The sequence below is a fragment of the Mercenaria mercenaria genome, chromosome 6 (genome assembly GCF_021730395.1).
Source record: "Mercenaria mercenaria strain notata chromosome 6, MADL_Memer_1, whole genome shotgun sequence".
NCBI lineage: Eukaryota > Metazoa > Mollusca > Bivalvia > Venerida > Veneridae > Mercenaria > Mercenaria mercenaria.
The window spans coordinates 74,237,938-74,257,249 of NC_069366.1; the positions used below are offsets into that span (position 1 = coordinate 74,237,938).

General features: G+C 34.8%; 1 protein-coding gene across 1 annotated transcript; it reads left to right on the forward strand.

Annotated features, from left to right (window-relative positions):
• The first annotated feature begins 11,083 nt into the window (after nt 1-11,083).
• Nucleotides 11,084-17,655, forward strand: LOC128558084 (putative nuclease HARBI1). Its single transcript, XM_053546902.1, has 7 exons — nt 11,084-11,293; nt 13,180-13,319; nt 13,824-13,900; nt 14,330-14,447; nt 14,986-15,058; nt 16,554-16,735; nt 17,595-17,655. Exons 1-7 carry the CDS (start codon nt 11,084-11,086, stop codon nt 17,653-17,655), a joined length of 861 nt encoding a protein of 286 aa, XP_053402877.1.
• The last annotated feature ends 1,657 nt before the right edge of the window (nt 17,656-19,312 follow it).

A 19,312-nucleotide genomic window follows, 5' to 3' on the forward strand; every position in this document is an offset into this window, starting at 1 on the left:
AAGAGACCTGCGCATACGCAATCGAATCTCAGGTAAGCCTGAATGAAATTCTTCGACGAAAAAGAATTTACACGGGGGGAAACACCGACTAGTTAGTTTTATTCTTCCCATAAGAATGATCAAGATTAACCAGTTGTAACTGGAGGGGGATTGACTAGGAGGGGTCAGTGTCTTCCCCGGGGCAAAAACTGACTGTTACACAGGTATGCAATTTCAGTGAATGTTACTGTTTCTAAACTTCAAGTTTATGTGTTAAAAGTGAATACAGTTATTTAAAGGTTTCAAACGATCTCAGTGTGATTTACTAAATAAGTGCAAAAAGTTATTCATATATCAGCAAACCATAAAATGCTTTTACCTCAGAAATGAAATTATTTGTGCTCTTCAGGGATAAGCTAACTTGTATAGTCCTTAGGCCCTAAATAAAGCACTATCAGAGACTTGTCTTGTACATGAGATATCAAGTTCAAACTTCAGATTTAACAAGCTGTGAATTTCTCAAAAGTCTAAGTACTGAATTAAACCAAATTCAACACACAATTTTTCTGCAATTCTAATGTCAGTCATGAAGGCCATTTCTGTTTTGATAACTCCTTCAGTCTGAAAAATATTTGTAAGCTAGTAGTGAAAAGGTTTACATGTATTTATTAAATTATTTATTTTGTTAGGTTTAAGTTTAAGAAAAACAACTTGTATAAGTTGCTAAGTACTTTTATACATTCTAATAGAAATCAGAGATATATTAACCTTTGAAGTACTTCATCAATACATTGCAGAGGGGCTGACACAACTAAAATATTAATAGCATTTTGCAATAACATGAAGTCTAAAAACAGAAGTGCTCACTTTATCATGGCCAAGCAGATAAGGCACTTAATAAGTTGCAGACGCACCTAGGACTCAGTTTATACATTAAGCATGTATTAAAGAGGAATATTGATTTTAGAAATGGATGACGCATCCCTGAGTCAGTTTATATATTAAGCCTGCATACTGTAAAATCTGCAGACGCACCTCGTTGTCAATTTATACATTAGACCTTTATTAAAATGGAATGAATACTATAAAAGATGAGGAGAGCTGATGCATTTAGACTCCATTAAAGAGGAGTACAGTCTTGACGTTAATGACGCTTCTCCGAGACAGCTCATACATTTTGGACCTCTATTAATGAGACATATATACTATCAAAGCTGTGGACGCGCCTCTGAGTGAGTGAGTGAGTGAGTGAGTGAGTAGGGTTTTACGGCGAATCGACACAAAATGGTCAAATATCGCAGAGAAGAAGTCGTATTGCAAACGCCAACTGTAAAGCATAAACACTGATGTAAAAATGTAAAACATACTTAAAAGCATCCATGTAAAAATGTAAAGAACACTATGAATAATGGAAAACATATCTAAAAACATCCATGTAAAAATGTAAAGCATATCTAAAATCAGTTATGTAAAAATGTATATACGTATGTGTTAAAATATCAGCTGTAAACATAATAATATTGCAAGAATAAAAATATGAAATATTAGATTTTTTGATATATTCCTATCTGCTTTAAAAACGATAAAATATTTCCGACTGATACGTTTTCAAAGCAGCTTATGGGCCTTAAGTCATTCGCAGACATTCCTCTCTATAAAGCTTATATCTGGCATAAAAATGGCTTTTGCCTAGGCAATAAAATCGCAATATATATTGATATGGACTACATTACTACCTTTATGCCTTCACATCCATTCATTTCTTATATGAAAATGAAAAGAAATGAAAAGAATTAGATGCAGTACTCTCGTGATATAAATCAATTGCATCTGAACTTCCAATTAAGCAATAATTTCATTCAAAGAGAAATCACAGTTTGGGAAAATCTATTATTAATAAAGACTGAACGTGTGGAATGACAACTTCCAAGAATTTCCTAATTATATCAGCCGCTTATATATATATCCTGCAATCCAGATTAAGATCATATAATAACTTGCTTGAATTTCAGATTTTTTACACAGCGTTGCTATCAATTTACTACATCCAAGCAACTAGCGACAGTAGGTTTCTTAAGGCAGTAAAAAGGGTTGTCAAGATATACTTTTAAGATCATGGTTAATGATTAAAACAAGGATCAGAAACGTACATAATAATTTATGATGTTGAACAACATCAAATGGTTGGGTATTTTGCTTTTAGCCTGAAACTTGCGCTTTACTATTATTATCACACTTTGATTTATATCACCCAGTTACAAAACGTTTTAAATGTCATTGAGACTAGGTAGACTTCACGTTCTATTTCTACGTTGTACAAAACAAGCATCATATTCCAAAAGAAAATTGTACGAACCATTTTCATTGTCGCTTTCAGCTTATTTTCCAAAATTCCAACATTGGTCGAAATCTGGTGATCAAAGATTTCACAACAGAGGAAGACAGTTTTGCACGTAGCTGGTTACGCGTAGGAAGCGGAATTATATTCCAGAGGAACCTGACTGGACTGGACATTTCAAAAAAGAAAATACCTCTCTTAGGTAAGTTTTAAAGTACTTGTTATACCACTTTCTTCAAAACTTCAACCGAAGGAAGAATCGAGTTGTTATTATATGTAATTGATACACGGTGTGTATGCATAACGGATCCCTTTGTGGAAAACGGATGTTCGCGCACAGGACCTTCTTTGTGGTAAACATTGAAATCCAACGTCGCCGCTTTGCCAGGGAGGTCGGAAAATCAAATGTTTCGTCCTGAACGCAAGATTTGTGCATAAAAACATAAACCACGGGAAGACGTAGCTATCTACTATTGCCTTTTTATCGTTACATTTGTTTTATCAGTTGACACAAGTCCAAACGAATGGAACGTAGACCGAGGGTACTGGCATGGATGAACGTCGTGCCATGTTTATGAAACTTAAATACGATTTTCCTTGAACATAGCAAGTATCTAGTACCTTAGTTGTGAAGCCGTTGATCCCATCTTATTTGTGAATACACTTAATGAGGTTATTTTCATGTTTCCTTAAAAACGCCCTACTTTTGATTTCGTTAATGCAAGGGATCCCTCTCGGTCAGAGCAATTTTGCCTCACAGGATCCCTCTTGACTCTGCACTCTCGGACAAAATCTTCTATCGGCACCGGTGCCCTCAACTTCAGTGTTCAGAATTTTTAGATGGTATTCTTATTGAAAACCATGTGTTGCATGTCTAGTGTATCCATCCATATGCAAATATAAAATGACTATCTTGAAATACTTGTATAAACTGAGTTTGTGCCAGGAAGGTGTTGTATGCAGTTACTGTTGCTATGCAGTCAGTTAAATGGCAAATTCTCACAAAATCAAAACTTTTAAAAAAAGAATCCATATATACACACAAACATGTATATATATTCTTGCTCTATGCTGTTGGCTGCTCAAATTAATATTTCCATCTTAAAGTATACAACTGATTTGCCCGCAGTTGAGCCTGGACCAGTTCATTGTTTAAGTTAAGCAGGTTAAGGGTTACACTGATGGTTTATTTCAAACAATGGTGTGACCTCTGGAATTTTCATATGGCCAAGCTTTTGTCAAGCTATCTTTTCTTATTATATTATACCTGTCTTCATGTCTTTGATCCAGTGATTTAAATTTCAAATGATTATATAATAAAAGGATCATTGCAATACTGCAGTAGCTTGCTCTGGGAAGTGCATTCGGCTCTAGTGAATTTTCCCAAGCCAAATTAAACTCGGTTCATACGAACCTCATGTGATACAAGCCTGAAAAAATCCACTTGAGAAGAATAGATCTACATCATCCCGGAATAAGCTAAAATAGTAACAGTCCTACTATACAAATCAGAGCTTTCATTTTTCATTAATCTAAAACCAAATAACTGGTTACAATAGTTATTATTTAACATCAACACTTACTGTTATTAAATATCGAAATTAAGACTCTGGCTCTGTAAAGCCCACCCAGGAGCAGGATAACACATGCCAATGAAAGGCTGCGGCACAAATCCATTCTGAGGGCTTAAGATACTGTTCCTTTTACATAAATGATAGTAAAATTTGGCAAATCTTTCAGAACAGCAGCAGTCTCATTTACAATTTCAATACAGTCTTTCATTTCTAAATGAGGTAGTGAAAGCAACTGAGTCTGAGGTTGTTGAAGGTCTGATAGTTTAAATCTAACAGCATTAAGGTTCAACTGAACAACATTTAGTTTGTCTAAAAAAAAAGCTCTTTGGCGCAACTGTCGCACGATTGCAGACGACACTTTCTATCAAGAGGACGTTTGATCACTTAATTCAAGCGTGTCACTGATACTGACTTTTCATCATGATTTTCACATTTATTCTGAAAAAAAAATCGGAATTTCTCAGAGCTTCTTAAAAATCGACACAAAAATGACCGAAAGCATTGAATTACTGAATAAATATTCAAGCATACCTACCTGTAAACGTTGATCAACCACAAAAACACCGGCATTTTCGAACTAGGAAATTGAAATGACACCCATGTCCGCCATTTTGAATCATGAATTACTTCCCTTAGCAAAATGGGAAAACTCATGGCGTTTTCACGGCCGGGAGTCCCATTTTTTCACGGACTTTTCCCGTTTTCCCGGATAGCGTGGGAAGCTAGCTTTTAAAGGCATTTCCGTTCTTAGTTCTAGCCTCTAAAAAAGGTCATCTGCCTCCATTTGAACAAAATTAGGAGAGGACCTTATAATCATGCTACAAAGTTCAATGAACATACTTCAAGCAGTTTTTGAGATGAAGTTCTGTAAAGGTATTTCTAATTTTGGCTTTGAACAAACTTGGGAAATGATCTTATAATGAGGCTACAGACGCAAGTTTGATGAAATTCCATCAAGCGGTTCATTAGATTTCTTTTCTATTTTTAGCTCTAGCGGCCCCTAAAAAGGGTCAAGGTGAATCACTTGAACAAACTTGATAGAGGGCCATGCTAGGATGCTACTAACCATGTTTGGTGTTATTCTGACTAGCAGTTGAAGATGTTGAAGTGAAAATGTGGATAACGGACGCCATACCATCCACCTATGCTAATAGCTCACCCTGAACATTCGGTTCAGGTGAGCTAAAAAGGTGATCCACATATTAATGCAGTTATTTGAAGATATGAACGTTCTTGGTAATTTACATACTATTTTTTTAAACGTCGTTTAAGAGTTACTTATCGTTATCTCAGATGTACTTCATAAACACTTATCATTATCAACTTTTTAATGTTTTTATGGTTTAACCTTTTAAAATTGAAATAGTAACTTTCGCAAATACACAAATTAAATAGCAAATCGTGACATGTATTCTAAGTAGTTTCATGAAATCTTATTAATTTTCTCAAGCAATGTGTTTACGGCCTTAATTTTACTTTAGTTTAATGTTAAATTGTTCCAACTGGTAATCCAAATAGCCACATTGATTTTTCTTTTTAAACTGTGTTACTCCCTAGCTTGGATAAAATGATATCTGTTGAGTTTTATTCATTGTACATCTTAGTCCTTCCTCATCATTTAACTTGACAGTATCATATAGAGCCCACATTCCTGATTAGACATTTATCAAAATAATGGTCTTCGTGTCAGATAACATCTGAGTTAAGTTTGAAACTCTGTTTTACAGTCAATTTACTACCGAAATATGGAAAATCCATTCATTCAAAATATTCTTCTCAGGGTTCATGAACGATCTTTAAAAAAGTTAATCATATTTTATCGGATTCCCAGTCATGTTGGTATTCATTGAAACGAGGATGCTAATATTGCAGCAAAGAGATCCCTTTCATTATCACAATCTAATTTGAAATCAACACATACCGATTTTAGGCCTAATATAAACAAATACATTTTATCTAAATGGCAATCGTCATGGAACAATGCTTCTTTCAATAAACTTCATGATATCAAACCTACTCTTGGGGAATGGCACCAAGGGAACAGATCTGTTGTTCTTTCTCGCTGTCGAATAGGTCATACCCGTTTGACTCATTCTTATCTTTTGAATAAATAAGATCAACCCGAATGTGTACCATGTCAAACACCGATAACTATTAAACATATTTTAATCGACTGTGTGGACTTTGCTACACAACGCAGTACATATTATGACGTTCAATCTTTGAAATGGTTATTTGAAAACGTTTCAGTCGGAAATATTTTATCGTTTTTAAAGCAGATAGAAATTTATCAGAAAATCTAACATTTCATATTTTCATTCACATCTTTTGCAGTATTATTATGTTTGCAGCTGATATTTAAACACACATGTATATACATTTTACATAACTGATTTTAGATATGCTTTACATTTTTACATGGATGATTTTAGATATGCTTTACATCATGCAGTGTGCTTTACATTTTTACATGGATGTTTTTAGGTATGTTTTACATTTTTACAAAAATGTTTATGCTTTGCAGTTGGCGTTTGCAATTTGGCTTCTTCTCGGCGATATATATCACCATTTTGTGTCGATTCGCCGTAAAACCTAACTCACTCACTCAGTTATTTCGGGTGAACAACTACGTAAGTCTGAATTTAGATGCTATACATTTCATTCCATAAACCGAAACCTAAGAGGTCAAAGTCGCATATGGGTCAATATCAGCTCACACTACAAAGGCAATTTTGTTTCCCTAACATTCCTGAAAACCCATCAGAATGTCTGTTTGCCTAGGGTCTACCACAACGACACAAGAATCGTTATATCATCTCCAATCAGTACTACGTACACTGTTTTGTTTTGAGCAGAGTTTCCTTTTGCTTCATCTTGCAGCAACGCTAACATGTAAGACATCACTTCGTCATGATAAGCCATTGTGTGTGTCGTACATTTAAATGGTCGGTTGATGTTTTTTTGTATACTTATTCGAAGGATGTAAATTCAATAGAGTATAGTCTAAGTTTAGTCTACTTTCAACACTTTGAAAGAGCCTAAGTATACTGAACATCCTTTTGTTTTTTAATAAAGTCAAATTCCAAGACTAGCCAAGAGTCTAAAACGCTTGATATTATTCTGACTGAAAGAGAATGGCATGCTCTGTAGAATAAGCTTACCAAAACCATACCAAACATTTACCTGAAAGAAGTTATTAGAGATTTTATAATGTAAACAAACCCCTATACCATTTTACCATCAATATTTTCCACTCATGAATGGACTCAATTCAGGTGATAATTGTTGATACAATTGTAAATGGGAGGCCCCAACAAAAACCTTTTTTAAAGTTGTGTAAACAGTTTTAAATTGTAAATTAATGTTGATATCTGAAGTTACCCGCTTACTTAGTATATAACAATAAATAAAACACCTTATAGCTTTTTAATGTAGTTGACCTGTAACAAAAATCATCAAATAAAGTTACCTCCATATGCTTCTTTAGCATTCATTTATTTTTGAAGGAAAGCAATAGTTGTGATATTTCCATCCAGAAAATATTGAATTGCTTAAAATACATTACATAGAGTCATTACCTATCAGGTACCTTAAAATGTTGTAATTACAACCACTTCGTTAAACAATTTTAATTATATTTGATGACAATGAATTTTTGTGTCACATTATTTGAAGCAAAGTACTCCCGAATAGTAAGAGAAATTCTTGAAAATGACTAAAGCATAAGAAACACTTTCAAATTGATTCATTGAAGTGATAAATGTACTCAATCCAGCTACTTTGTTGCACGAACGTTTTACCAATTTAACTTTTTTTAATTCTCATTGTTGGATATAAAAATTTTACATTTTAATATATAAATTTTGTGTAAACCAATGTATCACCATTGCGAACAATAAATAACTTTGACTAAAAGATAAAAACGTAATAACCTTTCTTAATGCAGTAAAATTTTTAAAGGAATTTATGCATATTTTACATAATCTTCATGCACTACTAAACTTTCTATCAGGGCCTCACTACAGCTTACAAAATACCTGTCGATGTAAGCCATGGGAAAAGTGTGCATTTTGTATATTGAATACAAAGGGATTTAAACAAATGTAGGTCATATTTTGTCTGCTTGGTCAGTTGTTGGAAAAAGGACCTATCTGATTTTACTTTCACTTTTGACAATGTTTAATGTTGGTTCAGTTCATTGGTCAATTCAGAGTTGTTCCCCTTAGATTTAGTTTGGTAGGTACCATCTCTAGACATACGGCGCGGAAAGAGCGTTCCAGGTAAAACACGTGAAATCTCAACTTATAAATAATTCACATAATATTCCTGCATTCTATGTTAAAGTTCCATAAAGCTATAAATTGTTTGTTAAAACAGATGAAACGGCTCAAATAGAGATGAAGGAGGTAGGTCAGTAGGTCACATTCATGGTAACTGAAAGTCAGTTTTAAGATCGGTGTGCAAAACTGTACATGTCATCCAAATTTCAAGGCTATCTCTTAAAAAAGAAGACAGTAGGTCAAGGTCACAGTCAAGTGATTCCTAATCGTTTGGGGTCATCAGGTGGTTATAATTAAACAGTCTAAGAAATATGATCTGATAATTTTTGAAGTATTTTTTCCTATATAACTCATAGTTATAACAAGTGACCCTCAGGGCGGGGCCTCTTTTCACCCCAGGGGCATAATTTGAACAAACTTGTTAGAGATCCACCTGGCAATGCTACATACCAAATATCAAAGGCCTAGGCCTTGAACTTTCAGACAAGAAGATCTTTATTTTTTTCCTATATAAGTCTATGTTAAACTTGATATCCCCAGCCAGGGCCTCTTTTCACCCTAGGGACAACATTTGAACAATCTTGATAGAGGACCACAAGATGATGTCACATGCCAAGTATCAAGGCTCTACGCCTTGCAGTTTTGGACAAGAAGATTTTTATAGTTTTTCCTTTCGGTTGCCATAGCAACCAAAGTTCTGGATGGAATCAAAATCTTTGAACAATTTTGAAAGGGGACCACCCAAGAATCATTCCTGTGAAGTTTGGTGTAATTCTGCCCAGTGGTTTTCAAAAAGATGTTTTTAGGAAATGTTCACCGACGCACGACACACGACGGACATTGAACGGTCACAAAAGCCCACCATGAGACTTTGGCTCAGGTGAGCTAAAAATGTCATAAAGTGGGTAATCAAAAACAATAGATTCAACTTTGCTCATCAATATTTGAACTTTTGACAAATATTAGAGAAAACAATTATGTTAAATAGGATTTAATAAGAAACTGATATATTTTATGTTCTTAACGAAAAAAAGGGCAGTCACATTTTAAACAAAGGGCTTACGAGCCTTTAAGGATACTACATCGTATATTACTTATTAGATGGGATCAAGTTAAGACATCGAACCAAACAGAAGTGATTGAAAACCTATTTTATTTTAAGAAATAACAATGGTTTGTCAATGAAAAAAAATCAATAGTTGACTTCAAGGTGCAAAGGAATAATATATAAAACAAAAACAGTCAAATTATTTTTACTCTTTGGTTTATGTGTCAAATTCACGGAGCTTAGTTACTGTAATGGCAGTATTCGTATGTGACAAATGATTAATTCGTAAATACTTACCTTCGTTTGGACTGTATTTGTGGTTTTCTTAAAAGTTTTCATCAAGTTTGCGTCGCCTGTAAAACTCGCTGTACTTAGTTAACGAGTTTTTTTTTGTCGCTCAGCACGACTTTTATTGGTATTTTTGTTTTGTTTTCTTCAACTTAAACATTTCGGCTTGGGTGGTTCCAATACTCAGGCTTTCATAACTTTGAGTATTGTATAATTGTTCCTTGGATATGGTGTCCGCTTTCTAATTTTGTCAATTGCCAGTTTCTGTGATATGCAGGCTCCGAAAACTAACATCCCCATTCAAAATTCCGGTTTATTTTTTAACTACCATGGAATTAGTGAATCATCATTGAATGTTCCATGTGCACCGCTGTATGAGCACATCTGCGGATCTCTAAATTGTATTTTTATTTTAAACATGTGTAAATGTTGAGGGACTAGAGGGCGTGGACGGTAGCATGCATTTCCTATGCCGTCCGCGACTGGCTCAATCAAACCAACATTTTCATTTTTGTGGTGTTGACCGACCTGTAGTTTCCGGATTTTTTATTTTAGAATAAAATTTGGAATAATTACATGTGTGCACCCATAAAACCGGGTATGTATTGAAAGGGTGTTTCAAGACAAACAAGAGGAACACAGGCTTATAGCTGTATCTTGGGTCTGGAACTGACAGCAGGAACGTAAAAAGGCCAGTGTTGGAGACAAAGTTGGCCAATTTGCCCCCTTTGACGCGCCGTAGCTCTGAATCTAGGAAGTGTCTCTCTCTCCCCCCCCCCCCCCCCCCCCACACCCCAAAAAAACTGAGTATATTATTATATTGAAAGAATGTTCCACGACAAACAAGAGGAACACAAGCTTATAGCTGTATCTTTGGTCTGGAGCTAACAGCAGGATCGTGAAAAGGACAGTGTCGAAGACAAAATTTGCCTCCTTGGCACCCTTTGACGGGCCGTAGCTCAGAATACAGGAAGTGTGCTCCCCTAAAACTGGGTATGTATTGAAAGGGTTTTCCAAGATACAAGAATACAGGCTTATAGCTGTATCTTGGGTCTGGAACTGACCGCAAGGTCAAGAAAAGGACAGTGTCGGAGACAAAATTGGACCCCTTTGACCCGCCGTAGCTCAAAACCCCCTAAAACCGGGTGTTCCCAGACAAACAAGAGGAACACAGGCTTGTACTGTATCTTGGGTCTAGAACGGAAAAGAGGATCGTGAAAAGGACAGTGTTGGAGTCAAAACTGGCCTCCTTGGCCCCCTTTGACGCGCCGCAGCTCAGAACCTAGTCATAAGTTACCTCTTAATTAAGCAAAAAGCATTGTTCAAAATGGCTAACGTGACAAAACATCTGAGGAATGCAGAACTTACGGATCTGTTCCTGATTCTGTTAAAGGAAATATCCTGGGGGCGTCTTATCAACAATCGTACGACCGTTTTTGACGTACGATTATCGTACGTCGACCGTACGATTTTGCTAGTGTCTTATCAAAGATCGCGGGTGATCTATGTCGTACGATAATCGTAAGACTGTGTATAAAGTCTGCGATCGCTAAGGAGCAGTCGTAGATCAAACAAAATGGCCGCCGTAATATTACAAAGGCAACGCCAGCGGCGAAAAAGGCGAAATTGTAAGGAACGTGTGGTCACCATTGACCACTTGACAGAGCAGGAGGTCGTCTCCGGATACAGACTTGACAAAGCGTCAAATGCAGAGTTGAAGGGGCTCTGTAGGGAAGACCTGTCGCCCAGGACAGATCGTTTTTGTTCCCTACAGAGCATGACAAAAGTGATTACTAAAGTTTAAAAAGTTAATTAAATATATGTGTATGCAAGGAGAGACAACAAATGTGACAAAGTATCGTATACACAAATGCATGTTATCTCCCTTAACACAACAACAACAACACAACACAGAGTTGTCGGATTGTGTTTGGAGTGATGCCGTAGACATTTACAGTTTACAATAAACTTGTAGATAAGTATGAGTCCTAAGAGACATTTTGTCCAGTTGCTTTAAACGGTTTGGTATGGTATTCTTTCTATACTTTGGAGGAATTTCACTTACATGTGTTGCTACGTATTTCGGATGAACGAATATTCGGACTTGAAAGTCCATGTTCGAATAAAATATAAAACGATGTATATACAGTTCGGTTGGATGTAATTTCTACGCGTACACATATCAAGATAATTGCTGAAGCATTATGTCTTATACATTTTAATTAGCTAAGCTGTAGCTAAACAGGAATTATGGATAAATATTGTGTTTGTCATATATTTTGAATGATGGGCAGTCTGGCAAGAAAAATAGGAATTGAACATTGGACAATAATCTGCAAGTGTTTGGCAATCAAGTAAGGGCCCAAATTATCTGACTTTTATGTCCGCATATGCAAATATATTTAATCACAGGTACATGACACATACCCTTTTTTTTAGGGGGTATGTGTCATGTACCTGTGTATTTAATTACTTTGTCACTATTTTTATAAAGCTGTATGAATGTGTGACCATTACAGAAGTAGCACTACCCTTTTGCCAAGTCCTTATTGTGTATTAAGCCCTTGCTTTTGCTATGGTCTAGTTTTGGATGTCCTATAAACTGGTGACACGGTAAACAGACTTAATATAGCCCTAGTACGTTAGCCCTCCTCAGCAGAAGCAATAGCCTCTTGATGCTATAAAAGCCAATTTAACACATTATCCCCTTCGTGATTTTTCCTGATGTTTGTATTAATATTTACACACATTGTAAGTAGCAAACTGTATTTTGTTCTCCTTAACACATGATTTTGAAAGACTCAAGTCCTAGAGTAGTGGTGTAGGGGATATGGTGTTGGGCGCTCACATAGGAGGTACAGGTTCGAACCCTAACAGGTGCCAATTGCATCTCCTAAAAGACACCATTCCTGTCTTTTCGACAAATCGGACTCGAAAGTGACTCAATAAACTACAATGAGCTAAAATAAATTGGTATAAACTAAGCGGTTAATGCATTCACTGTGCAAAATCATGAGGGGGCATTTGGCCAACTGTGCAAATTTCATCCCATCGCTTCTTAAGTGCCATGGGCTATATATAAGGTAAAACTTGTTAATGACTACCTGCTAATAAAGACCACCATTAAAAAAACCTTGTAGCTGTCTGTAAAGATTACATCGGGAATGTTAAAATGCTCCCAGATTACATTATGTGCCGTCAGACCATAATAAATATATATTTAACATATTTATAGACGGAAGATACCACCTGTCAACAAAGACCACCTTTTGCTATTCCTTGGATGGGCGTTTCAGACAGGTTTGACTGTATATATCAATAGAGCAACCAAGTCGTCTAAATCTGTCTTCTTTTGTTTTCCTTGAGCTGGAAAAATAAATTAATACAAGTCTGTCCTTATAACTTGCATACTTGATTTCTAAGACAAATTATGATTACGTAAAGGGGGATTTATAGATGCTGTTTGAATTTAAATTCAGCATCAAGTGCTTTAAATTAGTGGATTAATCATATCTATACATTTAATAATTGTATTTGAAATCAAATTAATTTGTGAAATGTCAAGAAACTCTCCCAAAAATGATAGAGAATATATATTTCAAGGATACCAAATATTGATTAAATTGTTACGTTGAAATATTAAAAGTATATACTATAACATTATATTTTTAGGTTCTCACTGGGCTGAGAGTTCTGGCTGAGGGCGACTTTTTGTCAGAGGTCGCAGATTTACACGGGACTTCTAAGGCCACAGCAGCCACTGTAGTGGACGAGTTTGTTAACAGTGTAAATCTAAGGTTAAGGAACATCAGGTATACAGTAATATTGTTACATTATCACAGAAGAAAGTTACTCGCATTCTAGATAAAGTTCTATAACTTATATCTGTCCAAATTCAGGGAATAGGAATGAAATTTATGACAATTTTTTTAAAAAACTAGTGACTTTTTTGCTAGTTGATCAATGATTGTATCATATTTAGTCTTTCAGGAAAGAAGTAATCTTAGTATTGCAACTTCTACTTCAGTTACAATTACAGTTTTCCAAGATAGAAAAACAGTATTTAAGTCATTTACTGTAGACAATGAACTGAATTATTCTTATTGAAAACGGGCATGATTGAAAACTGGCATGTTCTTGATGTATGCTTTTCTTCATATTGAGATTTAATCGATAATGTCATCAATAGCTACATGTAGTGTAAATTAATGTGTGCCTTGCCAAAGATTACACTGCATTTCATTGTTCTGTACATTTATTTTTATTCTTGATGATTAAATTAAATACAGAAGAATATAGTGTTGGTTTTTTTACAGGTTTCAAACAGACAGAACTGAGTTGAATAAAATAAAAAGGAAATTCTACCAAAAGTGTAGAATACCCAACATCATAGGTATATATATTATGAAATATCCCTAAAATTACAATTTATGTATTAGCAGCCTATTGTATCAGTCAAATACGTAATGGTGAACTAATGTGATTTATACATTTTGCATCTAATCAGCCTGGAATTTTAGAGTTGATAATTACTATGTCTTGTTTTAAATTGTGATCAATTCAAATTTAATACTAAGTAATCAGATTAAATGGAAGTGAAACAGACATAAAAGATGTCAGAATGTATATCCAAAAAACGTCATGAAACATGTAAAGGGTACATTCATGACCAGAATCATTGAAATGTGTGTTTACTACACTTGTTTTCTTACAAACAAGAAGAATATAAATGAGTCCTATTGTAATTTTACATGTATGAAGTTCTTTTTAATGTATATTCACATTTCATTACATTGTGTAATAATTTCACATATTTTTATAGGAGCAGTAGATGGTACGTTGATAACGATTCAAGCACCCACAGAAGATGAGGCAGCATATGTTTGTCGAAAGAACTATCATGCTCTAAATGTTCAAGCCGTATGTGATCCAGATGCAAGGTATAATTTTTTGACAAGTACATAATTGTAATCTTTGTCATGTGAACGGAGCCTAACATCTTTCTTGTAAAGGAAAGTAAAACATAAGTGCAACTAGGGTGAAGCACTGTTCTGAATAGGTGGATGGAATTTCATTACCATAGTGTGGTGATATACATGAAATTTCTATCACCTCATGGCCTAATGTTTAAATGAAACTTGGCGGAAATGTATTATTAGATAACGCAATGTAGCCCTGCAAGTTTTAGCAGGATTGACTTAGGAACACCATATTTATTTCCCTTGGTTTATTAAAATTCCAGTGATTTTTCTGCGTCCGGGAACTGTATGTCAAAAGACGATGAGAAGTTATCAGTGAAACGTGGTACAAAAGATCAATAAAATGAGGAAATATAGCCATGCAAGTATAAAGAGGCTATCATTTCACTGAGTTTGCTTGTTAAAATTCAGACAAGCAATATATGGCCTCTTGTTGTATACAGTCCTTAATTAAGTTGTAATATTTTACTTAAAAGATGAATTTTGTCCATCTTTGTAGATTTACAGATGTTATTGCCATGTGGCCAGGGTCCCAGCATGACGCAGCAATTTTTAACTCCTGTGGTTTGAAGGTACTTTTTAACAGTTGTTTTAAGAATTAAAAAATACAAAAGTTCATATATTTGTATTATCAATATGATCATGTACGTACCACATATATTAGCTACAGATTCTTACAACGAATTCAGCATATTAGTTTGCAAATGTCAGTCTGTCGGACGTCCTTCTGTAGACCACATTCTTTTCTGCTCTTTAAGTTCAACAGTTTTGATTGATCTTCACCAAACTTTATAAACATGTTTGTGGGCATGATACCACGGTCAATTTCAATAACCAGTAAAATTGCCCCAGGCTCTTCAGAGTTTATTGAAAATTAGACAGTTTAGCCTTTTCCGCCCTCTAAATCCAACTGTTTCATTTGATCTTCACCAAACTTGATAAGAATATTTGTGTATTTGTGTTCATAATATCTCTGCCACGTTCAATTCAATAACTAGCCAAATCGCCCCAGACACTTCAGAGTTACAGCCTTTGTTTTTCAAAATTTGCATTTTTATTATTGTTATTGCATTTGGAAAAGTTCTGCCAAGTGGCTATCAGGGAACCTTTGATCAATTTTTTTATGAAAAGGTCAAGGCATTGTCATCACTTTGTTGTCGGCATCTGTGTAAGTTAAGTTTTAAGGTAAAGTTTTTCGGTTAATTTTTTTCAGTCCATTTCATAAAAACTATCAAAGGTAGCTATTTGAAATTTGGAATACTGATTCAGTATGTAAAGGGTAATTCGTTACAACAACCCTATGATTTGTATTACCAGAGTTATCTGCCATTGTTTGAACTTAGATGTTTTGTTTAAATGAAATTACCCAATAAGTGTCAAAGATATTAAGTTGAAACTCAAAATACTTACTTATGGTGATGACCCCAGTCTATAAACAAAAGGAAGTAACTCTAGCAATGATTTTGGTGGATATATTGCCCTTTTTAACGGTGTCACCACTGGTAAAGTTTTTGATAAAGTCAGATATCTCTGTTAATGTCATTCATTTCAGTACTATCAAAGATATTCAACTGTAACTTGGCATACATATTTAATGGCACATCTGTATGTCAAGGCACATAATTCTGGATGCAATAATCTAATTACACATAGAATTGTGTTATGGATAGCTTCAATTACCTTCCAGTATTGAAAAATGTTGAGTGCGTTGTCTCGGGGCAGCTCTTGTTTCGATTTAAAATTATGGCTTAAAGTCTAATTTCACAATATATGTAAGAGGTATTGACTTAAAACGTAGAATCTTTTCAATTTAATATTAAGTATGACAAAGTAAAGCTTCTATCATTGCTCATGTTTTGTGTCGCACTTAAAATATATCTATGTTCAGAGATATCATTTCCTTGTTTGTTTTTATACAGATTGTTCTGGACTTAAAGGGGCATACCTCTTTTGCAAACAGCTTGTTTCATTTTCTTTGTGCTTGTGCACAGTGATACCACTTTTCTTTCATCAGACTAAATATTTTAAAGAAATTGAAAATGTAACAGAAAATCTTTTACCTTACAGAATTATCTTGAACTGAATGATATTGGCATGCTGCTTGGTGACAGTGGGTACCCTCTTAGGAAGTACCTGCTGACACCAAAGCTTAATCCAAGTACACCACAGGAGGTTGAATTCAACAAATATCATAGTAGAGGCAGAATAGTCATTGAGAAATCGTTTGGTCTATTAAAGTCACGTTTTCGGTAAGACTGTTTTACTGCCACAAGCAGGAATCAGAATGCCTGTCCATCAAGCTGTCTGTATGAACAATCTTGTGTGCTCAACTCCTCCTTTCTTAATTGGTTTTCTTTATTATACTGATGACCTTCTTGTGCAGACAAGAGGATGATAATCCTGTTATTTGTTTTTACAGAGTTACTGCCCTTTTTAACTTTTTTTTTTAATTTTCGCTATAGGTCAAATTTCTCAACATGTATAAAAAGTATTCTTGTAGTCTAAGACTTGCCACAAATAAAACAAGATGTGTTTGGCCCCTTGACATTGAAATAGATTACAATGAGAGTGATGGTCATATGTTTATACATCAATGTAATGAATGGTATGTGTGAATATGGTGAAGAAATGAAAAAATAATGTCTATAATTGTTTGACCCTGTATAAGGTCAAGTTAAAGGTCAAAGTCACACATTGATATAAATTAATGTTAAGGATTTGTTACAAGGAGTAATGTGAATGAGTTTCAAAGGGATCCATCAAGAAATGAATAATTGATCTATGGCAATGTTAAAGTTTTGTGACAGACAAAATGGAGCAAGACATACAGACACAGACAGACCAAAATGCCAAGTACATGTATTCAAAGGATATTGTGTAACAATGTATTATGTCAATGTGAGGAAATGCTGTCAGCCAAGGTCCAATAGTATTTTCTGAAGGTTGACAATATGCACTGTCACACTTGTGGAATGTAATATTTATTTAATTATACCGAACAAACTGGAAGTCTTAAGATGTTTCCAAAATTGTTAAATTCAGAGGCAATCAAAGCATTTTCAGACAAAGAGTACACTCTCATTTTAATAAGCATTGAACTCATTTCAGGACTGACAGTCTAATTCAATGCAGAGGTGGAGCCAGGGCAATATTTCCATGTGATAGTTGAAAATAATGTCCTTGTGGTATATTATATATTGTATAGAGAAACACGCAAATGAGGTATAATAACGAATAAAAATTTTTACCAAGAAAAGTGTCCGCCCCGTTCTTTATATCTTCGACACTACACAAGGGTATTGACTTCAGAACCTTTATAGAGAAAAAATAAGTTAGTAAATATATATCTATTTATAACATACACATATACTACAAAATGAAACTGTGTAAATGATAAATGTAATAAAGCAAATACTTTAATTTCCAATTAGAAATTTATTATATTCAACATAAATTTGTAATGTTTGTACCTGACTTTCCCAAAGTCTCCAGGTCAAGAACAGGGGCTGGGCCACCCCCAATCTTCCTAACCTCCTGCATATGTAAAATTCTCTTCTTCTTTGTTTGCGACTGAAATATTTATAAAATTTAATATATAATTACATGAATGTGTTTTTCCCACATTCTTGCAACTTATTAATTTAAAAAGTATTTTTTCACTTTTGATCATGCATTTAATTTTAGCGTTTCCCTTGTTGAATTTCTAAAATGGACTGATCCATCTTTACATTAAAAGTTCGGAGGGGTTTTAATGAAAGATGTGAGTGAGTGAGTGAATTGGGTTTTACGGCGAATCGACACAAAATGGTCATATATCGCCGAGAAGAAGTCATATTGCAAACGCCAACTGTAAATGATAAACATTGATGTGAAAAATGTAAAGCATACCTAAAAACATCCATGTAAAAATGTAAAAAACACTGAATAATGTAAAACATTTCTAAAAACACCCATGTGAAAATGTAAAGCATATCTAAAATCAGTTATGTAACAAGAGGGTCATGATGATCCTGAATCGCTCACCTGAGTAATATGAGCTACATGTTTCAAATGTCAAACTGATGATTTTTAGAAATTTTTTGGAAGATTTTCCCATGTACAATCAAGTAACCCCTGGGGCGGGGCCAATTTTACCCCGGGGGTCATGATTTGAACAAATTTTGTAGAGGTCCGCTAGGCAATGCTACACGTGAAATATATAAGATCTAGACCTTCTGGTTTATTTTAAGCAAATTTATGAATATTTCCCTATGTACAATCAGGTAACACCTGGGGCTGGGTCAATTTGACCCTGGGGGGTCAAGATTTGAACAAATTTTGTAGAGGTCCACTAGGCAATGCTAAATGTCAAATATCTAAGGTCTAGGCCTTCTGGCTTATTTTTAGAAAATTTTGAATATTTTTCTATGTACAATCAAGTAACCCCATGGGGCGGGGTCAATTTTACTCCGCGGGTCATGATTTGAACAAATTTTGTAGAAGTCTACTAGGCAATGCTACATGTCAAATATCTAAGATCTAGGCCTTCTGGTTTATTTTTAGAAAATTTTTGAAGATTTTCCTATGTAAAATCAAGTGACCCTTGGGGCGGGGTCAATTTTGACCCCAGGGGTCATGATTTGAACAAATTTTGTAGAGGTCCACTAGGCAATGCTACTTGTCAAATATCTAAGCTCTAGGACTTCTGGGGTTTTCTTTAGAAAATTTTTCTATGTACAATCAAGTAACCCCATGGGGCAGGGTCAATTTGACCCCGGGGGTTATGATTTGAACACATTTTGTAGAGGTCCACTAGGAACTACATGTGAAATATCTAAGTCCTAGGC